The sequence below is a fragment of the Hipposideros armiger genome, unplaced genomic scaffold (assembly GCF_001890085.2).
Source record: "Hipposideros armiger isolate ML-2016 unplaced genomic scaffold, ASM189008v1 scaffold_444, whole genome shotgun sequence".
Classification (NCBI taxonomy): domain Eukaryota; kingdom Metazoa; phylum Chordata; class Mammalia; order Chiroptera; family Hipposideridae; genus Hipposideros; species Hipposideros armiger.
This window is the reverse complement of record NW_017731794.1, coordinates 1,004,589-1,025,303: the sequence shown is the minus strand read 5'-3', so window position 1 is coordinate 1,025,303 and position 20,715 is coordinate 1,004,589. Positions and strand designations below refer to the sequence as shown.

The following is a 20,715-nucleotide window of genomic DNA, read 5'->3' as shown; positions in this document are numbered from 1 at the left end:
GCAACCTGAACATCTCAAAAGAAAAAAAATCTATACATAATGGCATGGAAGTTTCTCCAACAAACAGGCCATCTAGATTACATGAATGGGAAGGCCAAGTTGACTTGCTCCTCTCTCATGCTCAGAACTTCTAATCAACTTTCAACCATCTCAGGTCAGAAGAGATGAAAGACATCTAAAGAAATCGCTATTGTGGATGATATATAAGAAGACAAGCAACTTCACCAAAAAGCAACTTGGAAAAAACAGACTTGCAAAGAAAAGAAAATGTGTAAAACAGCAACAACAACAAACAAACAAACAAACAAAACCCACCCTCCTCTGAGAGATAAGAAAATCAGTGCATCCAAGAAGTAAAAATAAAAGGCTGTAAGGGAGGAGGAGGGGAGGAATGCTTGGAAAACAAAGTTCTTGGAATGAAAAAGTTGGTAGCAGAAATCAAAGTTGAGGAAATGTTCGACAGAGTAAGCCAAAAAAGACCGAGAGAAGTGATATGAGCAAAGAAAATGAGCGACTCAAGAGAAGCTGCTAGAGAGATGACCCACGTATAATTGGGATTCTAGGAGCAGGGAACAAAGAGCAGGAGAGATTATTGAAGAAATAATGTTATTAAAGTCCCCAAACTGAAGGGTATCGATTTCCAGATTGAAAGGATCCACTGAGTGCAGGATGTATGAAAATAAACCCACAGCAGTGTGCATTGTTGTGAAATTCAGAATATCCAGGACAAGGAGATGATTCTACCAGTGTCCAGGGAGAAAACTTGAAGCCACATACAAATTAACAAGATCAGAATGGCTTAGGACTTCTCAGCAGTTGTACTAGACACAAAGAGACAATGAAGCAAAGCCTTCAACATTCTAAAGTAAAATTACCTCCAACTAAGAATTTTACACCCAGCCAATCCTTCAATTCAATATGAATGAATTGTCAGGATTTTTCAGATTTGAAGGTCTCAAAAATTTTCCTCCACATCCCTTGATGCAGGTTGTGAACCACCACAGCAAGAGAATTCATCCAAAAAGGAGCAAGATATGGGGTACCAGAAACAGGAAATCAAATACAAGTGACAGGCAAAGGAAACCCCCAGGAGGGTAATAGCTGTGTGTCAAGAATGGGAGGCAAATCCAGGTGGGAGCAGTGTGCGTTCATCACAAAGCTCATTGCCACTGCTCCATTTTTAGCCTTCATGACAGAATGCTAGGATGGTAAGCCTGACCCAAATGCTTACCTCTGCTTGGCCTATCCTGCTTTCTCCTCCATGCACTGCCTCCTGGATCAGCTGAGAAAACTCATTTCACTCCCTCCCTCGGAAGTGTTCTGATTCGATCCTGTGCTGAGATCTGAAAGTTGGCCATGTTGAACTTGAGAAAAAGTATGGAGAGACAGACCCTACCTGTTATTCCTGCTGGCTGTTCTGCTGTCCACACTTAGCCCCACCAGATTTGCCCACCAAGCTGAGCCTCTTTGTTTCCCAGGACTCATTCATGACCTTGCCCACCAATCACCTCTGTGGGGGCTTTTGTAAAATCACAGGGATGTTGAAGCCACTTTATGCCCCCAGAGAGTTCCTTGGAGCTTTTCTTCTTACAGACAAATTTGTCTTGTCTGCCCACAAGATGCGTGCTGGTTACTCAATGTTCTAAAAGCTAAAGAACAAATTTTTAAAGGAAACGTACATATGTGGTAAATACAAAGAAAATCAAAGGAATGATTACCTCAGAAGAAGGAAGATTTCAATTGGGGAGGCATACAGGACATTTCTAAAGTATCGGTAAGATTTTATTTGTTAGACTTCATGAGTACGCAGGGGTTCATTTCCTCATTACTCTTTAAACTGTACATTCTAAATATGCTTCTTAATATATGATACAGTTGACAATTTTTAAAAATCCTTTATAAAAACGTATACAAGCCTTACATTTAATTACTCTGAACCTCATCTTCTTGATTGAGCCCAGAGTTCTTTGTTATCAGTTGTGTTAGCCAAACCATGTGATTTAGAAGGTAAAAGCTAGATTTCTTTTTAGTTAGGCTGGACTCTTTCCCCCCCCCCCACCACCAAAAAAACCCCACAAAACTGTGAAGAAAGGCATTGATGAAAATGTCCCTTTATTACCCAAGGGACTTAGTAATAGTATCCTTGCTGCCCCATCTCTTTATGAGTTTCTGCAAACAAATTCTTTTTTTTATTTATTTAACCAAGTGTTGAGTATGTCCAAGAACTTAAGTGAAACTTAGGGTTGACTTTTGGAAGCTATTGATATGATTAAGTACTTTTTTAGGTAATTATAAAAAAACAGAATTTATCGCTAGCAAAAATAGTTCCCAATTTCGTAGTTTATTTCGTGGTCCTAAATAAAAATCTTTTACTTAGGAAAATTGAATTGTAATAGAGCTTAATTATCATCATTAATTTAAAATTTTCCATTTATACTGGAGACTTTTTGTAGTACAAATCCATAACCCTCTCACTCCCTTTATTTAACATACGCAGTCATTTCCTGGTTTCCATTCCTCACCAAAATGTATTTTGCAGATGTGTTGAAGGTCTTTGTCTAAGTAAGATGCTACCAGATGAAAATTCAATATCACGGCCTAGTTCATCTCATTTCCTTATGGCTTTCTTCATGTTCATAATGTCAGAACCACACAGGCTATAATGCTCCTTTCTTGCAACGAAATGTGAACCTGTTGTCATTTTTGGAAGACATTTTTCAAGAGAAGAAAAGCCGAACCACCTTGAGGGCATTGGATTAAAAATTTTTTCCGGGGGAATATCAGCGAAACATAGTAGCAATGCATGAAGATCACGAAAAGGATATCTCAATGCGTTTTAATTTTGTCTTTGTTCTGGGAATTTGCAACCTTCTCTAGATGTTCAGTTGGTCATTAACTTTACACTTGCATATACCTTATTTAATGCAATAGAAGTATTCCTGAAAATTCATATGAAATGAATTTTGATCAATTACAATTGAAACACACTAGGAAGCTTGTAGAAAAATCAGTCTCACTGAGAATTCCTTTAGAAAACAGCTTTTTTTGTAATGAAAATGTTTACTTTTTATCCTCAGTTTAAGTTTCATCCATGCATTTATTCAAAAATATCTGTGGAGATCCTGCTAAAAGATGCTGAGAGTACAGCCATGAACAAAGCAAATGCTTTCTGCTTTCAAGATGTTCTACTCTAGTCAAGGAACAGGCAACATTACACAATAAATTATTTAGTTATAGTTATGGTAGATGTCTCCAAGGGAAGTTTGCCATCCTAAAAAAATCACAGTGAGGTGGTAGATCTGACCAAGTATAACTAAAAAAGGATTCTCTGAGAAAATGATGTTGAGGTGGGAGGAAATGCGAAGCTGAGTAGGACAGTGCTGAGTACTTTGGGAGGAGGGCTTAGAGACTTAAAGGAATGTGGCTTTTCTGGGAGCCGCCCAAGAGCCAGTGAGGCCAGAACGAAAGAAGGTGAGAGGCACAAAAATAACCTAGCAAGAAACAGGCCTCATCATTTTAGGCTTTGTGGTCATGTGAAGGTTTCTAATTTATCCTCAATGTCATGGATGAATTGGAGGGTGAGGTGGAGGGGGTTGATAAAATTTCATGCTCAAAAGGGCCCCCTGGATTAGAAGGAGCAACTATATATACAAACTCAGGTTTTCTTAAAATGGCATAACTTAAAAAAAAAGTCACAAAATTGTAGGTGACATAAGAAGGAACTCTAAAGTTGTCAAGGTCATCACCCCAAAACCCCTTTATGTCATCCCTGCTAGATAAGATTTTATTCTATTTTTAAATGTAGGTTTCAAAACACAGAATTACATGTTTACAGTTAAAGCATCCTCAGGTCTTAAACTGGCAGTAGGTGTTTTTTTAAGTGTCTCCAGAAACTCAGCTGCCTTTGGAGGTGTAAATAGTCCAAGGTTGGGAGAAGATCTTTCTGAGGGCACCAAACCCTGGGAAGACAGTGCAGAGAAGGAGGCAGTGGCTTCCTGGGCAGGACACATGGAGATGCTGCTCAAAGCTGGGAAGACTTCATGGCTCTCAGCAGCATCTGCTAAGAGAAGACCAAGGTCACCTACCTCTGCCTGAAACCCATTTTTCAGAGGGCAACCAGTATGTGAGGTTCCCCACCCTACCACCAAATCTAATAAGATTGGGCTATTTCTAATATCAGCGCTCCACTTTCAAAAGTACTTACAATGGCTTATATCCTATTCCAAAGTGTCTTGTAGCTTATAGGACACAGCACATCTCCTCTCCTTGTACAGATGAATTTCTAGTGACTTATTTGAGTACTGAGAGTAAGGAAAATTTTCAGATTCGGGCAACTCCTTGTTTCCCATCTTAAATCTTTCATTACCTCATCTTAGATGGGTTCCTTGTGTCCTGAATTAGGAAAAAATAATGAACAACTAGAGAGGCTTTATGCTCTATGAAAAGGAGCATGCTGTGGGAAGCAGGATGCCTGCTTCAGGATTTTGGCTTTGATTAATCAAGACCTTGAGAGAATCACTTTGGATCACACCTGAAGAAATGAGGGTTTTGGGCTAGCTGATCTCTAGAATCCTTCAGAGCATTAATTTTCTAAATTTCATTTACCTTTCGCTGGTTAAGTACATTTTTAACTCCTCCTGTAACCCTGTGTATTCAATTTAAAAATTCCCAAACCTGTACCTTTACAGATATAGCTCACTTTCTAAATGCTTAGTCTTATGTGAAGCTCCAACTTGAATAATGTCCATGCTTTTTATCTTTTTCAATTGGGAAGCCAAGAACTGTGTACAGTACGGTCAAAAACACAAGATTACTCATGTTCTCTCTGTTATTCTGTTGTTTTCCTTCTGTTTAGTGATCTTTTAATCAAATAATTGTGTATTTTAAATGTATCAGTAATTTTCAAATCTTTACTTGAAAACCCTTTTCTTTCTTTTTTTAAAATTAAATTTATTGAGGCAACATTGGTTGATAGATAACATAAATTTCAGGTGTACAACATTATAATTTGATACCTGTATACTCTATTGCAGCGGTTCTCAACCTGTGGGTTGCGACCCCTTTGGGAGTCAAATGACCCTTTCACAGGGGTCGCCTAAGACCATCGGAAAACAAAAAGATATTTACATTACGATTCATAACAGTAGCAAAATTACAATTATAGAGTAGCAACGAAAATAATTTTATGGTTGGGGGTCACCACAACATGAGGAACTATATTGAGGGGTCGCAGCATTAGGAAGGTTGAGAACCGCTGCTCTATTGCATGCCTACCAGGCAAAGTCTAGATTCCTCCTGTTACCAGATGTTGCAATCCTTTACCCAGTTTGCCCTCCCCCTATCCCCCTTTCCCTCTGGTCACCACCATTCTGTTGTCTGTATCTATGAGTTTGTTTTTGTTTGTTTTGTTCACTTGTTATTTTGTTTGTTTTAGATTCCACTTATGAGTGAAATCATGTTTTTGCCCTTTTGTGTCTGACTTATTTCACTTAGCATAGTATCCTCAAGATCTATTCATGTTGCCACAAATGGCAACATTTCATCTTTTTTATGGCTGAGTAGTAGTCCATTGTGTATATACACCACATCTGCTTTATCCAGTCACCTGTCAGTGGACACTTAGGTTGTTTCCATGTCTTACCTATTGTGAATAATGCTGCAGTGAACATGGGGGTGCAGATTTCTTTACAAATTAGTAGTTTAATATTTTTCAAGAAAACTTTTTTCTTAATATGCCAAATACCTCTATCCAGGATTCATTGAGTGTTATTCAGCCAGAGACCGTGCTAGGTCTTATGGGACAGAGTTTTAAACTGCTGATCATGACCCATGAAAGTGGATGGTAACCGCCATTATTTTAAAATAAAGTAAAATACAAAATAGTAGAGTACACTTCATATAGTAAGTTTATTGTTTTGTGGGTATACTTTGGGAACTCTGGTTTTCTCCTACATCCCAAAGATGTGCACGTGTAGTGAATTGGTGTGTCTCTGTTGTCCCAATGTGAGTGTGTGTGTGTGTCTGTGTGTCTGTCTGCATCTATGATGAAAGACATCCTGTCCAGTGTGGGTTCCCATCTGGTGCCTTGGGCTGTGAGGAGAGGCTCCAGCCACCCATGACCCTGAACTGGAAAAAGTGGGATAAAAATAATGATCTTATTTGTTTTTATTCATCTTTCTTCAATGTATGTATAGCTCACATTTATTTCAGTGTTTAATATTAGAAGTGTTTTGGGTCTCTGTTTACAGCCTGGTGATGTTTTTGTGACTGGAAACTTAACTCTCATTTGTATCAATTAGCCTATGGTAAAATCGGTTTCATTATATGTTGTTTCACTTATAGTCAGAGTTTTCAAGAACCTATACCTCGTGTTAAGTGAGGACTTACTGTATATCACTTTTGTTAACCTTTACTAACATAATCACCTTTATTTTACTGGTACAATATAGACAGTCAATTTAGCTTTTTAATGGTAAGAGCTAACATTTACTGGCTACAAAGCATTTACTATGTGCCAAGCAGTGTCATAGCACGATGTATATCATATCACAAGAATAGATGGTTGTTAGGAGTGTGGAGTCCGGGGCCTGACTTGGTTCAAATTCTGATTTTACCACTTATTAGCTATGTGACGTTGGGCAAATCAATGGTTGTATTGTGCTTCAGTTTCCTGTCTATAAAATGGGCTAATAATAAACATAATTCGCAATGTTGACATGAGAATTTAAGCTCCATTAATGTCCAGTGCTGGTGACTGTACCTAGTACCTCGTCAGGGCTACATCCTGTGAGCTGTCCTCATGGTCCATCGTCTGGCCTCACAACCCTGGGATAGTTAAGTCCACGAGTCATAACTAATACAAACCCTGTAATGGAGGTCCTGTTATTGCCTCCATTTTACAGATAAGTTCAGGGAGGTTGATCAAAGTCACAAACACAAAGGCAAGATGTGGCAGGACCCTTATTCAAGCTCTGGCAGCTGGTCCCAGAGCCTGGGCTTTCCATGCTATGTGACACTACCACACTTTGTAACAGTAGCTTCCAGAATAATTGTGTGCAGGTCAAATATTTGCACATTATGTTCTTTTGTCCCATTGTCAGCATTTCAGAGAAGCTTGATTCCCCCCCCCCACTAAGTGCTTTTCAGTTGAGCAGAAATAGGCAGCTACACTGTAGTAGAAGGAACTTGTGTAAAAACGACTTGGCAGAAGGAGAATGGAGCTGGCATCTCCTGAGCATCTTCACATGACAAGTACAGAGGTCCATACTTTGCATCTTCACAGAGATCCTAATTGGTGTATATTACTCCCGCTTAATAGATGAGGAATCCAAAGCTGACCTTTTCCGAAATCACCAAGAATAGGTCTGACCCCCCAAAGCTTTTGCCACTAGGCTAAACTGCAAAATGAAATGCAAAGAGATTCTAATGTGACTATCTTGGTAAAGCGATTCTTGAATAATCATGATCTAATTGGCTTGTTTTAAAAAGGCAAACGGTCAGTCTTCTTCAAAGTGACTTCGTGGGGTCACTCTGATGAGGGATTCTGTTCTCTTCCTTTTCAGAGGAGATCTGCACCCTCGTTATCGCTGAGACTTTCCCTGAAGATGCGGGGATCTTTACATGCTCGGCGAGAAACGATTACGGATCAGTAACCAGCACTGCCCAGCTGGTTGTCACCTCAGGTATGTGAGGAGTGAAAATGATGAGGTCCCCATTCCCTGGCACTTGAGTGTGGTTCCCCACAGAGGAACGACTATCGCAGGAGTCGTGCTCAGCCATTGGGAATGCTGGCTGTCTCCCCAGGAGTTCTCCTAACAGCCAGTGTTTCATCAGGAGCCAAAAGACTTTGAGGGAGGAGAGTGAACATGGAGATGAAAAACAAAAAGATAATGGTAATGTAGCAACTGAGCCCATGTGGGGCTATTTTTTTTTTAATCATGCAAGTTTGGTCTTGGAAACAATGGAGCTGGTTTCCGGACATCCTCATGCTAACACAGAATCATGCTCGCATCAGAAGGCCACCTCTGAATGGGAGGTGCTGCCACCGTCCTCAGCAGTGTCCACACAGCAGACCTGGAGACACTCGTACAAATAAATCAGTGTTTAATCCATGATTGAAAGTTCCGAAAAACTAATACAAGATAAACCTAATGTAATTTGGAGAAGCTGTGAAGATCTTAGAAATTAAAGTTTGTGGATAATGAAATATAACTTGATATAAAAAAAATTAAGCGATATATTATTGCAACCAATATTCAAAACTATCTGGATATTTTTTAAACTCAGAAATTACTCCTTATGAAGGCAACATGAAACAGCTTTTTCCTTTATTTTCTGTTAACTTCAGCCTGCTGTTTTCTGCTGTTACTGATTGGCATTTCCTTAGCTGTTTTTATTGCCTTATCTCTGTTCTTCATTTTACAGCAATTTAAAAAATATCTCTTTGACCAAGGCTAACATGTAGTGCGCATCGTAGGGAATCAGTCTATGGGTTTTTGCCTGGATGAGACAAACTTGGAGAGAATGATCGGATCGCACTTTGATTTCTTTGGAAGAGTGGGAACTTGGTGCTAGGTGGCAGCAAAGGCACGACCAAGACTGTGTTAGTTAGGGACCTTAAGAGTGGGAATTGTTACTGCTTCATCTTAATTAAGAATAGAAATGTAAGTTCACTTTAATGGGGAAAGTTGATATGAATGCGTACTTTAAATGTGAAAAGGAATTTCCTGTGTCATGACTGGGGCTGCCGGGCAGGGACCATCCCAGTATTTGGATTCTGAGTTGGCTTGAACACTGTCCCGTCACACAGCCATAGCATGGGTGCAGTGCTCCGACATTGTGAACAAAACTCTCAGAGTTTGTGTGGTAAAATGGGCATGCAGTATTTTCCATTTTTATCTGCGGTAAATCTATAGGCCCAACATAATCAGCACACACACACACACACACACACACACATATTTTAAAATGCTTACTGAGGTAAACATGTTTATATACATATATACATATGTGTGTGTGTGTGTGTGTGTGTGTGTGTGTGTGTGTGTGTGTGTACCTCAGTAAGCATTTTTAAGTATATTCCAGGAGCTGTGCTGGGTTCTGGGCAAGGTGAGGAATAAAAAAAAGACATGATCTTACATCAAGATGCTTTCAGTTTATTGAGAGTAACAGTAAAAAATTCTTTTGTGCTGAGTTACAGCTGTGGCATTCATCTGAATTGGAGGAAAAAATTGTCGATGATATCATATTTCTTTTAGACACAAAGCTTTACTTAGCTTTTACTAGAATGACTACCCATTGCTTGCCACATAAAACCTTTAGAGCTTGAGCTCATGTCAGGAAGCTCAGGTGGGGTGTTCAGTCAGATCTGTGGGCCGAAATGTGAGAGGACAAAGCATTATGTTGATACTGTTTATGTTGCCCCTTTTTTTAACTTTTTTTTTTACCAAATTCTTTCTGCCTTTAGTTCTTGTTTGAAATTTGTTGGTGAATTGGTAGCTGGTTCCCTCCACTCGTGGGCCCATTCAGGAAATGAAACAGGTAGCAGTCACCCAAAACAAGCTTGGAAGAACCAAGCCCTCCAGCTGGCTTGGCTTCTGCCTCAGATGAAGGCAGCACAGCTACCTCTCCTGTAACAACTCAGCAGGGCTTAGGGGATTCTCAGACGATCTGTGACAGCGTGACAATACCTTGAATTAGTAGCATCTTATTATTTTTTCCTCTCTTTCCTCTTCCTTAGCCAACACTGAAAACTGTAGCTATGACTCCATGGGAGAATCCAACAATGATCACTTCCAACACTTTCCACCTCCCCCTCCAATCTTGGAGACAAGTCCTTTTGAGTTGGCTTCAAAGAAACCAGCAGAGATCCAGCAGGTGAACAGCCCAGAGTTGGGGCTGGGAATGGCAGCCCTTCAAATGCAATTCAGTCCTGCTGAGAGGGAAACAAACGGAGTCCATCCCAACCATGGAGTGAACGGACTGATTAATGGCAAAGCTAACGGTAATAAATCTCCCCCAACACCAGCTGTCCTGCTCTCACCCACGAAGGAGCCACCACCTCTGCTTGCCAAACCCAAACTGTGAGTATTTCTGCATGGTTTTATGATACTTTCCATGTCCCCGTTAAATTGCCTCGCTGGTCAGTGAAAACTCTTTGCCTGGACTTAGCTATGTGGCACATTGCCCCTTCTGCAAGCAAATTGTCCCTGGCTGGTGTGAATTTGCTACCAAGGGGGGTCGTTCAAAAATACATGAGATACCTAAAAATAAAGAAGGTACATGAGAAGCCTGGTTAAATCTGCCCTTTGCTAAAAGCTGTAACTGGTTTCAGCTGTGCAAATATCTGTGCTTGGTGTGGCCTTCCAGTGTAGAGCAAGGATGTGGCCACTCCCCAGAGGCAATGAGGAAGGGGACCTACTTGGAGCTCTCTATTAAAAGCATTTCCAAATGCTTTCAATGTAAGAATCAGTAAGGAAATCTGATATAGATAAACAGGGGAAGACTAAAAGCTGAGGGTGGAAATTCATTGTATAGAAACCTGGGGAGGGGAATGAAACCAGAGATAACCAGGCTTGTCAGGAAGAAGAGCGCCCTTCACAACACGACCTCCTTGGCTTCGGAATTCCATGGAACTGCATATTTCCATGAATACCAGCTTCATATTTGACTTCCATTATTTTTCTTAGGATGATAAACCTTGCATGAGCTGTTTCCATTGGCACCACACAGCAGAGAGTTGTTATGAATGGAGCCATTACCGTGTTAGAGAGAGGCAGAAATCAATTAACTCAAATGTTTCTATCATAGCATAACAGACCTTGAGTCACTGCCCTGATAGAGGTCAGTGGAAATGTCAGAAGAGTCGTATGAAATGTATACATACTCTACAAGGTCACATTTCCTTGAGAATGCGCCAGAATCTCGGAAAGTCCCTTAGATTTTCCTATGATGTCTGATGTTTTTGATGTGGGGCAGGAAAGATGACTTTAGGATAAGAGTTATTCTTTATTGCTCTGGTACTGAACAGTCTGTTTCTCTGTCATCAGCTTGTTTGTTAGAAATGTTAGAATATATAAGATAGTCACTAGAAATATCTTATATATTTGTACATCATTTTGTTTACTAAGCGATTTCATGAACGTTATTAGACTCGTCAAATGAATCAGCCAAATGAACACCTTAAGTTAAAAATGAGCAGATGATTTTATAAAAGTAAACTTCTGGACAATCGTCTGTTGCAGTTTCAAAAAGCTATCTGTTACTTTCCTGCACTTAATTCTGTATGTCGCTCAGGTTCATTTTGCAGGCAGTGGGACCGCTAGGTTTGGATACAGTATGGCAGATGCTAGGTGAGCATTTATTACCTGTGCTCCAGCTCCACTGAGACGCTGAACAGGTAAAGTGAGGTTTGGAGTGGCAGCCTTAAAAGAGGTGTACACTCTTGTAGCTCCAACCCATCAAATTAATTGCCTCTGCTAACCCCTTTTGCCTTTACATTTTGCATATGTATTTACTGCTTTTAATGAAACAAAAGGGCAGAAGAAAGGGCGGATGTGTTTAATGCCTAGGACTTGACTGTGCTCTTAATTCAGTGATGTGTATCCGCCAGAATGGCTGTCATAAATTGGATGTAAATCACAGGAGAGCAGACATGAGGAGCTGTTAACAGGCATGTCAGCCCTTCTTTTCCCAGGAGTTTCAACAGCTCTGCAGCTTTTCCTTCTGCTTTCCAGCGATGTTAGTGTGTGTGGTGGCATGGCGGCCATGTCTACAAAACACACAAGTCAGTTTTGTGGTTTTGAAGAGGATGAGTAGCGTAAGACAAGTTTGAAGAATGGCATCATGATTTGCTTACTAGTCAGATTTTCAATTTAAAATAAGACCCAGGAAAAATGGACTTTAGTGTTGAGGACCCTTGCATACATAGGGATTACTCTTCCTTTCTTGAAGAAATTAAGGGAAAGGCAGGGCACCTAATTACGAAACCTGGCAGCTTAGAGATAACATTGACTTGTACTGCATTTTATCACTGTTTTCTTTTTTCAGGTCATTAGGTATATAAGTACATCCTTAGCACATCACTGAGTGGGTTTCATATTGTATAATTACCTCCCATTTACTAGATAGAAAATTATATGTGACGACACTATAATATTTATTAATTTTTCAATTTTCTTACAAATTATAATTTATTGGATTTTGCTTTAATTAGAAGTGAATGCATACTTGATGTAACAACTCAAACAATACAGAAGTAATGAAAGAAAAAGTTAGTTCTCTTCCTAGGCACTCTCTTGAGGTAACCAATGTTATTGGTTTGGTCTGACGTCCCCTTTCTGTATTATCATAGTCTTTTCTGAAAAGGTTTGCTCATTGTTTTAAAAGTTGTATGTATCGATAAAAAAATGTTGAATGATATCTGCAAATAAGTTAGAATGGCATCTAAGTTATTGATAATTAATGACTATATGTAGCTGCCAAGTAGAATTCTTTCACACGTCTTTTTATTTCTTTTCATACATTGGGGGAAATGAGATTTGCCTCTTATTCTTGACAGTGAAAAACTTCGGATCTCTCTATTTTTTCTCATCAGCATGTGATTTTGCTCCTTTTTATAAAAGGAAAGATTTATATTTTGGGGCTTTGTGGCATTTCATTCATCCAAATCATTTGTAATTAAACAAATAGGAAACAATTAGGGGGCAAATAATGAGAAGTAAACTATTTACTCTCACAATACATTAACCTGGAAATGGTTATTTGATGTGTCAGATTCCTGAAAAATGATCATTTTCAGAAAGAAAACCTCTTTGCATTTTTTCCTCTCAAATAGCTCCAATAGTCTAGGGGGAGGGTATGGGGGGGGTGCGAAGTCAAAGACTACAATGAGAAGATGGAAATATAAATTTTTTCTTTAACAGAGTCCAGCCCTGATCCTTTATTACCCAACAGAAATCCTCACAAGTAGCCTCACAACCCTCCCAGACCTGCAGCTGGGTCTGTCAGGTCTCTCCTGGGGGCTAGGTCCCGGTTCAGTGTCCTGGAGGCATCCACTTCAGTTTTCGCTTCCCCAGTGTCTTTGTCTGGGATGCTATCCCTAAAGTATAAGTTAAACTCAATGAAATGTAGGCCATTCGATAAGTGCGAGATGCCATGCACACTGGATTTGTGGGACCACTTTCTGTGCGACCCAAAGCACGCTTAGACACTGCACAGGGAAGCATTCATAAATGAGAGTGCTCTTTGTGACTCGGTGTCTGACCCTCAATCTTTTGTCACAGCAACATGGCGCCTAAGTCATATTTCTTAGCACACAAAAAGAGCAAGGAGTAAACACAAACCTAACTTATGAACTGTTTTTTTGTTTTTTTGTTTTGTTTGTTTTTCCTTGTTTGGAGTGCACCAGATAAGCCTGACTGCCTCCTACTCTGTACAAATTATGCATGAAGATTCAAAATAAAGACAGGGCACAAAATCACTGCTTCTCTCTATTTCTGCAGAAACAATCCTTCACGGGCATAGATATGCATGGGATTCCTAGGAGTAAACCCTGAAGAGAAACTTGTGAATGCCAAATGTAGTAAATGGTTTGCAAAGCTTGTAGGAAAGCATGGTCCTGTTTCTCCATGGAGCTGATCTCTTAAATTAGACCAGACAAGATATAAATAGCAATATTCTGTGTTCAAACCCCATTTCTCTTTTTTTCTTTAAATATTCTTCCCCTGTCTTGTGGGAGGAAGGTAGAATATAAACCTGGGAAAGTAGCAAAATGAGAAATCAAAAGAGAAATTACTGAAGGGTTAAGCAATGGATGAGTCCTTGCACCCCAGAAGAGGACAGGACAGATAAAGTTTTGCATATTTGTCACTCTAGGGCCAGTAATATACACATTACCATAAAAGTCCATGACCTTTGACTGGGAGAATGATAATGAAATGCTTTAAAAAATGTTACATACTTAACGGCTAAACGAGATATGAATTTAACTCTCTATGCTCCTATTCTTACTACTGTCTCTTTCCCCAACCTTTACAGAAAGAAATCAGTATCATGAATTGCAAAGGGTAAGATGATTTCAGGCTGAATTAGGCTTCTCAAAATAATTGCATTTCACTACTTTTGCTTCTGTCTCCTGTCTCTCACTCACACCCTTACACACCCAGTCATTTCTGCAATTCTTGTCTTAAGAGGGGCATGTCCTATAATCACTCATGTTAAGGTATTAGGGCTTCTGTGTGTCACCTCAGTTCAGTTCTGAACTGACACAGTGATATTACATCTTCATAATGATAAACAATAGTAAGCACTGTGTGAAATCAAAGAAACGTTCTTGCTCTGCATATGTGGGAGTGAGAGATGATGTGTGTGAGGGGTAGAAGAGAAGAAAATAGCAGCATGTATCAGTCTCTTTATCAGTGACTTAAGTGTTGCTATATTTGGAAGATCCTTATGGTTTCCTCCACACTCCTTGACACAAATTGAAGCACAAGTAGTTCCCTTTTCTGGAATGTTCTACTCCCTGGAATGTTCTGCTACTCATGGCTGCCTCCTTGCTTTCAGCTCTTAGCTTAATGTCACCACCTTCTCTGACCACCCATTCTAAAGCAGCCACCCAGCCATTCTCCAATAAATCATCCTCTTTAATTACCACATAGTAGATAATTATTTCTCATAGTCTGTGTATTGGTTTCCCCCACTATTATAAGCTTTTTGAGAGTAGGGACCTTGACTGTTCCAGTCACTGCTCTTTCACGAGGACCTAGATCAGGGCCTGGCACATCGTCAATGCTCAAAACTGGTGTTGAGTGAAGGAAGCAGGAGCAGACGGACGAAGAGGAAGAACTACCCCATTTGTTCTGCTTAACTTCATACCTGGATATACCATTTTCAAACCCCCCCAATCCCAGAGTTTTCCCACTTTACAATACTTTTAAAATGGACATCGTTTATCTTATAAACGAAATAAATATGAAAGAATTAAATAAGAGTCCCATGGGATAGGATTACAGTAGAAAAGTTTGTCCAACCAAGTTACTTAATTTTGGAACCCTTTCAACTCCTTCTTCATTTCTCCTGTGTTCTCATTTGATTAACATCTTACTTTAAAACATTATGGAGAAAATGAGAGATGTGGAAGGTCTAGGAGGACATTTTCACTCTCTAGTACGTACTTGCAGTGTCAGTTGGCCACAGTACAACCAGGCTGCTATTTCAAGGTGTGTGTACTTGACATGTTAACACCCCCATCAGATGCCAGACTTTTGATGAAGGGCTGAGAGCTTCTGTGCTACTCCCTTCCTGTCCTGTTTATGTTGGACTGCTGCTCGAACTCCAGTGTGTGGCTTGGTCATGTAACTTAGAAAGTTGAACATTTTTCCATCCTTTAACCTCTATTAGTTAAGGTTGAAGATCTTACTATATTACTGTTTGACGTTAGAATACAAATGGTTTCCTGGGTTCTAGTCTAGTATAAACCTTACCTGGAGATTTACACACACACACACACACACACACACACACACACACACACACACACACAGGCAAAGAGATGATAAGCAAAATAATTTAGGGCAAAATAAGCAACACATTTCCAAGAGATCAATCAAGCAGTTGTGAAGAGGTCCTTAAATCTATATAAATGTATGTAAAAATCTAGCACACTTTTCATTCCCTCATTCATTGAGCATCTGCAAAATGTTTGGTAATGCTGGATGCCCAGAGCATGAACATGAAAAAGAGAGAAGCATTGTCTGTGAATAATTTATAGTCCAGTGATCTCTATGATCATACTGGCAAGAACATACACTCAAAATTCTCACATCTTTTAACATTACACAAGTGTCAAAGAATGACTGATTCCTCAGTTAGATTCAGTGCAATCTAATTGCCTTCTCTTCCCAAATTAATGTTTGGAAGGTAAGCCATTCTGCTTTTGATTCAGAAAACTTAGGTACCAGCTCCCATTCCTGGTTAAATGATTTTCATTATCTGCTGAATCTAGTTAAATAACAGAGCAATTTAGTAGCCATGAAAGTACAAACTATAGAACCAGAGGGGCTTTCAAAATATTAGGGCAAAAAAAAATAGGAAAGTAGCTTTTCATATTTGTTATTAGAATCAGTCTCTCTCTCTCTCTCTCTCTCTCACTCTTTCTCTCTCTCTTTCTTTCTCTCTCCCCCTCTCTCCCAAACCCACTGAAGAATGATAAATAAGGAATGTAGGCTTAATGATAGTCCTAATTCTGAAGCGCGTGTCTATGCGGATATGAGCTCTTCATAAATACAGTATGATGATGACTTTGCATTAACAGTGTTGGTGTTGGATCACTTTGAATACAACCCCTCCCTGAAATGGAAAGTCCAATCAAGGAACTTCCTGAAGTATGAAACTTTTAACTAAGGAATAACATTTTGATGTATTCTTCCTCATGATTTTTTCATGTAAATATTGGCTCTGACACAGTGTCACATTCTTAGCTGTTAGGATAATAGTGCTTTGCTATGCTAGTCTGTTGGTGAATATAATGTTTTAATTACATTTCCAGAAGAAGGTTGACTCCTTACTTTTATGGTTAGTATTCAGTGTCTAAAATACAGTTAGAAATACTTGCAGATATCCTATGTACATTCAAAGTGGTACTCAGCCATCCCTAAGAGGTGCCATAGGCACAGCTCAAAAATTTGGTGCTTTCATGAAAGAAGACATGATGATTCAATATTTATTCAACATTTCCATCTCATTTTGCCTAAGTATGTATGAGAGCTCCTTTGGTGATTGTGAAGTTAGTTGGAAAAAGTAGTCACTGCCAAGTAGGGACCTTTTATTTTTAAGGGGGGAGGGACTCAGCTGAGAGATAAGATGGAGCTACATTTAAACAATATGCTCGAGACAATGCTATAAATATGATGTCAAGATATTAACAATATAGTATTAAGCAAAACATACTAGAAACAAATTATATATGCAGCTTAATACTAATTTTATGAAAAAAATAATTAAAATGCTTTAACCAACTGAAACGAGTTTTATATATTAGAAGGAAATACACCAAAATGTTACTTGTGGGTTTCTCAGTGGTAGAATTTTGAGCAGATTATATTTTCTTGTTAAATAGTCCCAATTTTTTGACTTTTCAACAATGTTAATTTAATAACTGCAAAGTATTTTAAAAGAAATACGTGCTTTTGATTCTGTCTCTTTCATCCTTTCTCCATTCAGCCTCAGCTCACTTTGCTCTTCATTGTAGATGCTCCCTGATAAAAATAACAGTAACCAAGCTCAACTTCAAGCACAGTTGGAAGCAAAATGTTCAGGCATTGAATGCTCTTCTTACCTCCTCATTTGGAGCTTCTCTCTTCTGCTGGAAGCAGTGACTTCAGAATTCCATCTAGGTTTTTAGAGCCCATCCTAGAAAGCTCCAGAAAATGTCCTGTACTCCAAAATGACTTTGTTCCTCCACAAATTCTCTCTTCTAACAGCCCCCCACCCCTACCCCACCAACAAACAAAACTCATTTCTTCAATTGCACAGTCTCAGATGTTAGGATGAAAGTGATATGGATAAGTTAATTTTTCATTTTAAAGCCAAAAATAAGCCAAATGTTTTAAAGACCAATATTTAATGTAAAATCTATACAAGGCCTTCCACAGAAAGTAGAATGACAACTTTCCCTCAAACAGTGTGAAGGCGAAAAGATACAGTGAAGGAAAATTGAAGTTCTGATTCAAATAACAGTATCGTCACTAAATTATGTGATGAAGGCATCTGCCTTAAGAGGAAGGATAGTGGTGGTAACTGTCCGATGAAGGAGAGTGAAAAAGGCTGAAGAGAACTATGAGAAATGATAAGGAATACCAAGAAAGGAATCGTGTATTTCCTAGCAATAATGAGAACCCATTTGAAATTAGAGAGTGAAAAAGTAGATTCAGTGAGCGTGGTTTCATAACTTTAATAATCAGCACTCTGAAAAGAAAAACACAGGACACTCATAGTTGGCGGTACTGACAAGATGAAGATGCTCTAATATTTAATTTGCTGATTGTTGAGAAGCATCATTGAAATCAGCATCCAAGCAATGTGTACGGTCAGAAAGGGAAACAGATTAAGCCAGATCAGGGCTTAAGGGGAAAAGAGATAGGACTCAAGAAAAATGGAAGTTACACCAACAGTATAAATGACTCAAAGGGGGTGTGAGATAGGAAAATATGAAAAGCTGCAGTAGTTATGATGAAAGTGAGAACTCTGAAAGTTCAAGATCTAAAGAAAGAACTCCTTCCAAGTGATAAAGGAATTTAAGAGATATCTGTTTGAATGGTTAAGTGAAAGTTAAGATCACAGGAGTAGAGGAAGTGCCAAGGAACCATGAAGTAGGGTGTTAGAACGAACATTAACATGGATCATGGCCAAAGTTGATGTCAGGAAACTAAACACTAGGTACTAAAGTCATTGAGAACAATGAGGAAATAACCAAGGTTGTTGGTGACAGGCAGGGAAGAGAGTGATTTTATGTGGAGCACACAGACTTCAAGAAAGATGCAGATGTTGGATGATGACGATGAAACTGTTCTAAAGGTAGCTTTGGGAAACCAGGGGCCCTTCTTGTTCAGAGAATATCACAATGGGGTGAGTACCCTCATCAAGGAAAAGCAGATTTCAGATAGGGACAAAAGCATTTCCAATGAAAACGTTTGAGGAAGTGGGAATATTGGTTAGATACAGCCACGGAATCCACGGACAATGAAAGGGACCTAGAAAAGGGACTGTAAGGGGCAACTGGGGAAAGATGAACAAGAAGTGGGCTTCAGTGAAAGAGGTTTGCATCTGAGGAGATAAGGTGAGAGAACAAAAATAGCATCCTGAGGATCACTTGCTGTGATTTCATGGAGAACCACTGAGATTTCATAGTCCGAGGCTGATGGAGCCATTTCCAGTATAATTCACACTTCTTTTTTTAGCCCCCCTATTTAATTCAGTTATATTTCAGCACCACGATTCATGTTACAGTTACTAACCTCTTCTATCAAAGTAAGACCTTGAGTTGGGTTTTTATTGAGCAAGCCTATTTCCTATATTTGTATATTTTAAAACAACTCTTCTCAACTAATGAGCCTCTAATCCTTATATATTGACTTTCACTTCATGTCGACAACTTTTATGACTAGAGAATTTATGTCTGTCTACTGCAGGGCTAAAATATATTAGGTTGCCAATTTTTTTTTCCATTGATTTATTTTTTCTGTGAATGTGTAAGTTTTTCATTCAAACGAATACATCACCTAACGGTGAGAACATTTGTAACGAGGAGGTTTATTTTTGTTGGTTTCTATTACATGTGTAAAAGCAGACTTCATTTTCTCAACAAACCTAAGGAGGACTGGTTCCTTACTTGACTAAAGTTATGATTACACAAAACTTATGGATAACATGGAGTTGATGTTGTTTTTTGAAAACCTTTTCCATATGTGGCATGGAATTAGATATTCTTTCATTTGGTTTTAAGAATAATGTGCATATCAAACTAATTCAGTAAAATATGTTAGATTTTCATGAAACTATATAATTTTCATTTCCATGGCAGGCTAAGTCACATATAAATTTGAGCATACAAATTTTCTTCATTATTCAAAAGGAAATGATAAATTAATTGCAATCAGAATCTCGAACTTTGCTATACCAGTTTCATATCTTCTGACCTCTGGAGGTAGAGGGTCCCCCTCGGATAATACTGGGTTCTCTGTTTATCAAGGATATTGTGAAAATACACATTAATTGTTAAGGTTTTAGGATGATGCTCAGAGGAAACGCCTTAGTGAATATGTATATTTACTTCTATCTGCGTTCCCACTGTGTGTGCTGGAGCTTGCTACACTGCTCTATCTCAACTCAGAAACCTTGAAAATGCATTTGCTCTGTGCCCTGCTTCATTTCACAATGTTCTTTAGGTCTGTTTTTTTATTTAACTGTAAGGATGTATGTGTCCACAGTAGGCAGCATTTGAGGAACTCCAGCTGTGAGCCTTCTGATATGAAGCTAGTAAGTGAAACCATTGAATCACTAACATGCTATCCAAATATTTTTACTTCATTCGATATGTCAGGAACCAAAAAGAGTAGGTATAGCTCTCTGGTATTCTTTGTCCTCAGAGCAGTTTATAAGTAGGTCAAATATAGATAATTATATGCCTGGGCTATAATTTCAAACTTGCTGTTTTCCTAGTAATTCTCATTAAATGTGAAGCTTGTGAAAGATTTCTGGAAGGACCACAACTATTTTCTTGTCCTGGTTTCTTTGTTGAAATAGTTTATATGCCATCTGGTTTCAGGGATGTATCATTATGAGCAATAATGTCTGTAGGGGGGAAAACCCATAAAAGGTGGCCTAAGTACAATACAGTGCAAAGTAAAAATGTCTTTTGTTCTCTGTAGTTTCTAAAATAGCGTTTGTAGCTTGGACTTCCAAAGAGGTTTAGCCACGGGTGCAAATTCTTGCCCCAGATGATTGTTTTCATGTCTGATGCCCTCCCTCCCTTCATAACCATGGCTTTCTTCAGAGGACTTCCTCTAAATCAAATGTGAAATGTTCACATTTATTGTTATTCTATCACGAAGCAATGTTGCACATACAGGAGAGGGTTATTCACAAAGAAGCATTCTAGAATCACAGCAAATTTCCCTTCATATTTGCTCTAATGATTCTCCCTATAAAAGCAGAATT

The 20,715-nt window shown here is 38.9% G+C and overlaps 1 protein-coding gene across 1 annotated transcript in view; it reads left to right on the top strand.

Annotated features, from left to right (window-relative positions):
• PALLD (palladin, cytoskeletal associated protein) overlaps nt 1-20,715 on the top strand; it is a 374,196-nt gene that overhangs the window by 183,225 nt on the left and 170,256 nt on the right. The window contains exons 9-10 of the mRNA XM_019665498.1: nt 7,563-7,682; nt 9,740-10,082. Of these exons, the coding sequence (XP_019521043.1) occupies nt 7,563-7,682; nt 9,740-10,082 (463 nt within the window). The remainder of the gene's footprint in view (nt 1-7,562; nt 7,683-9,739; nt 10,083-20,715) is intronic.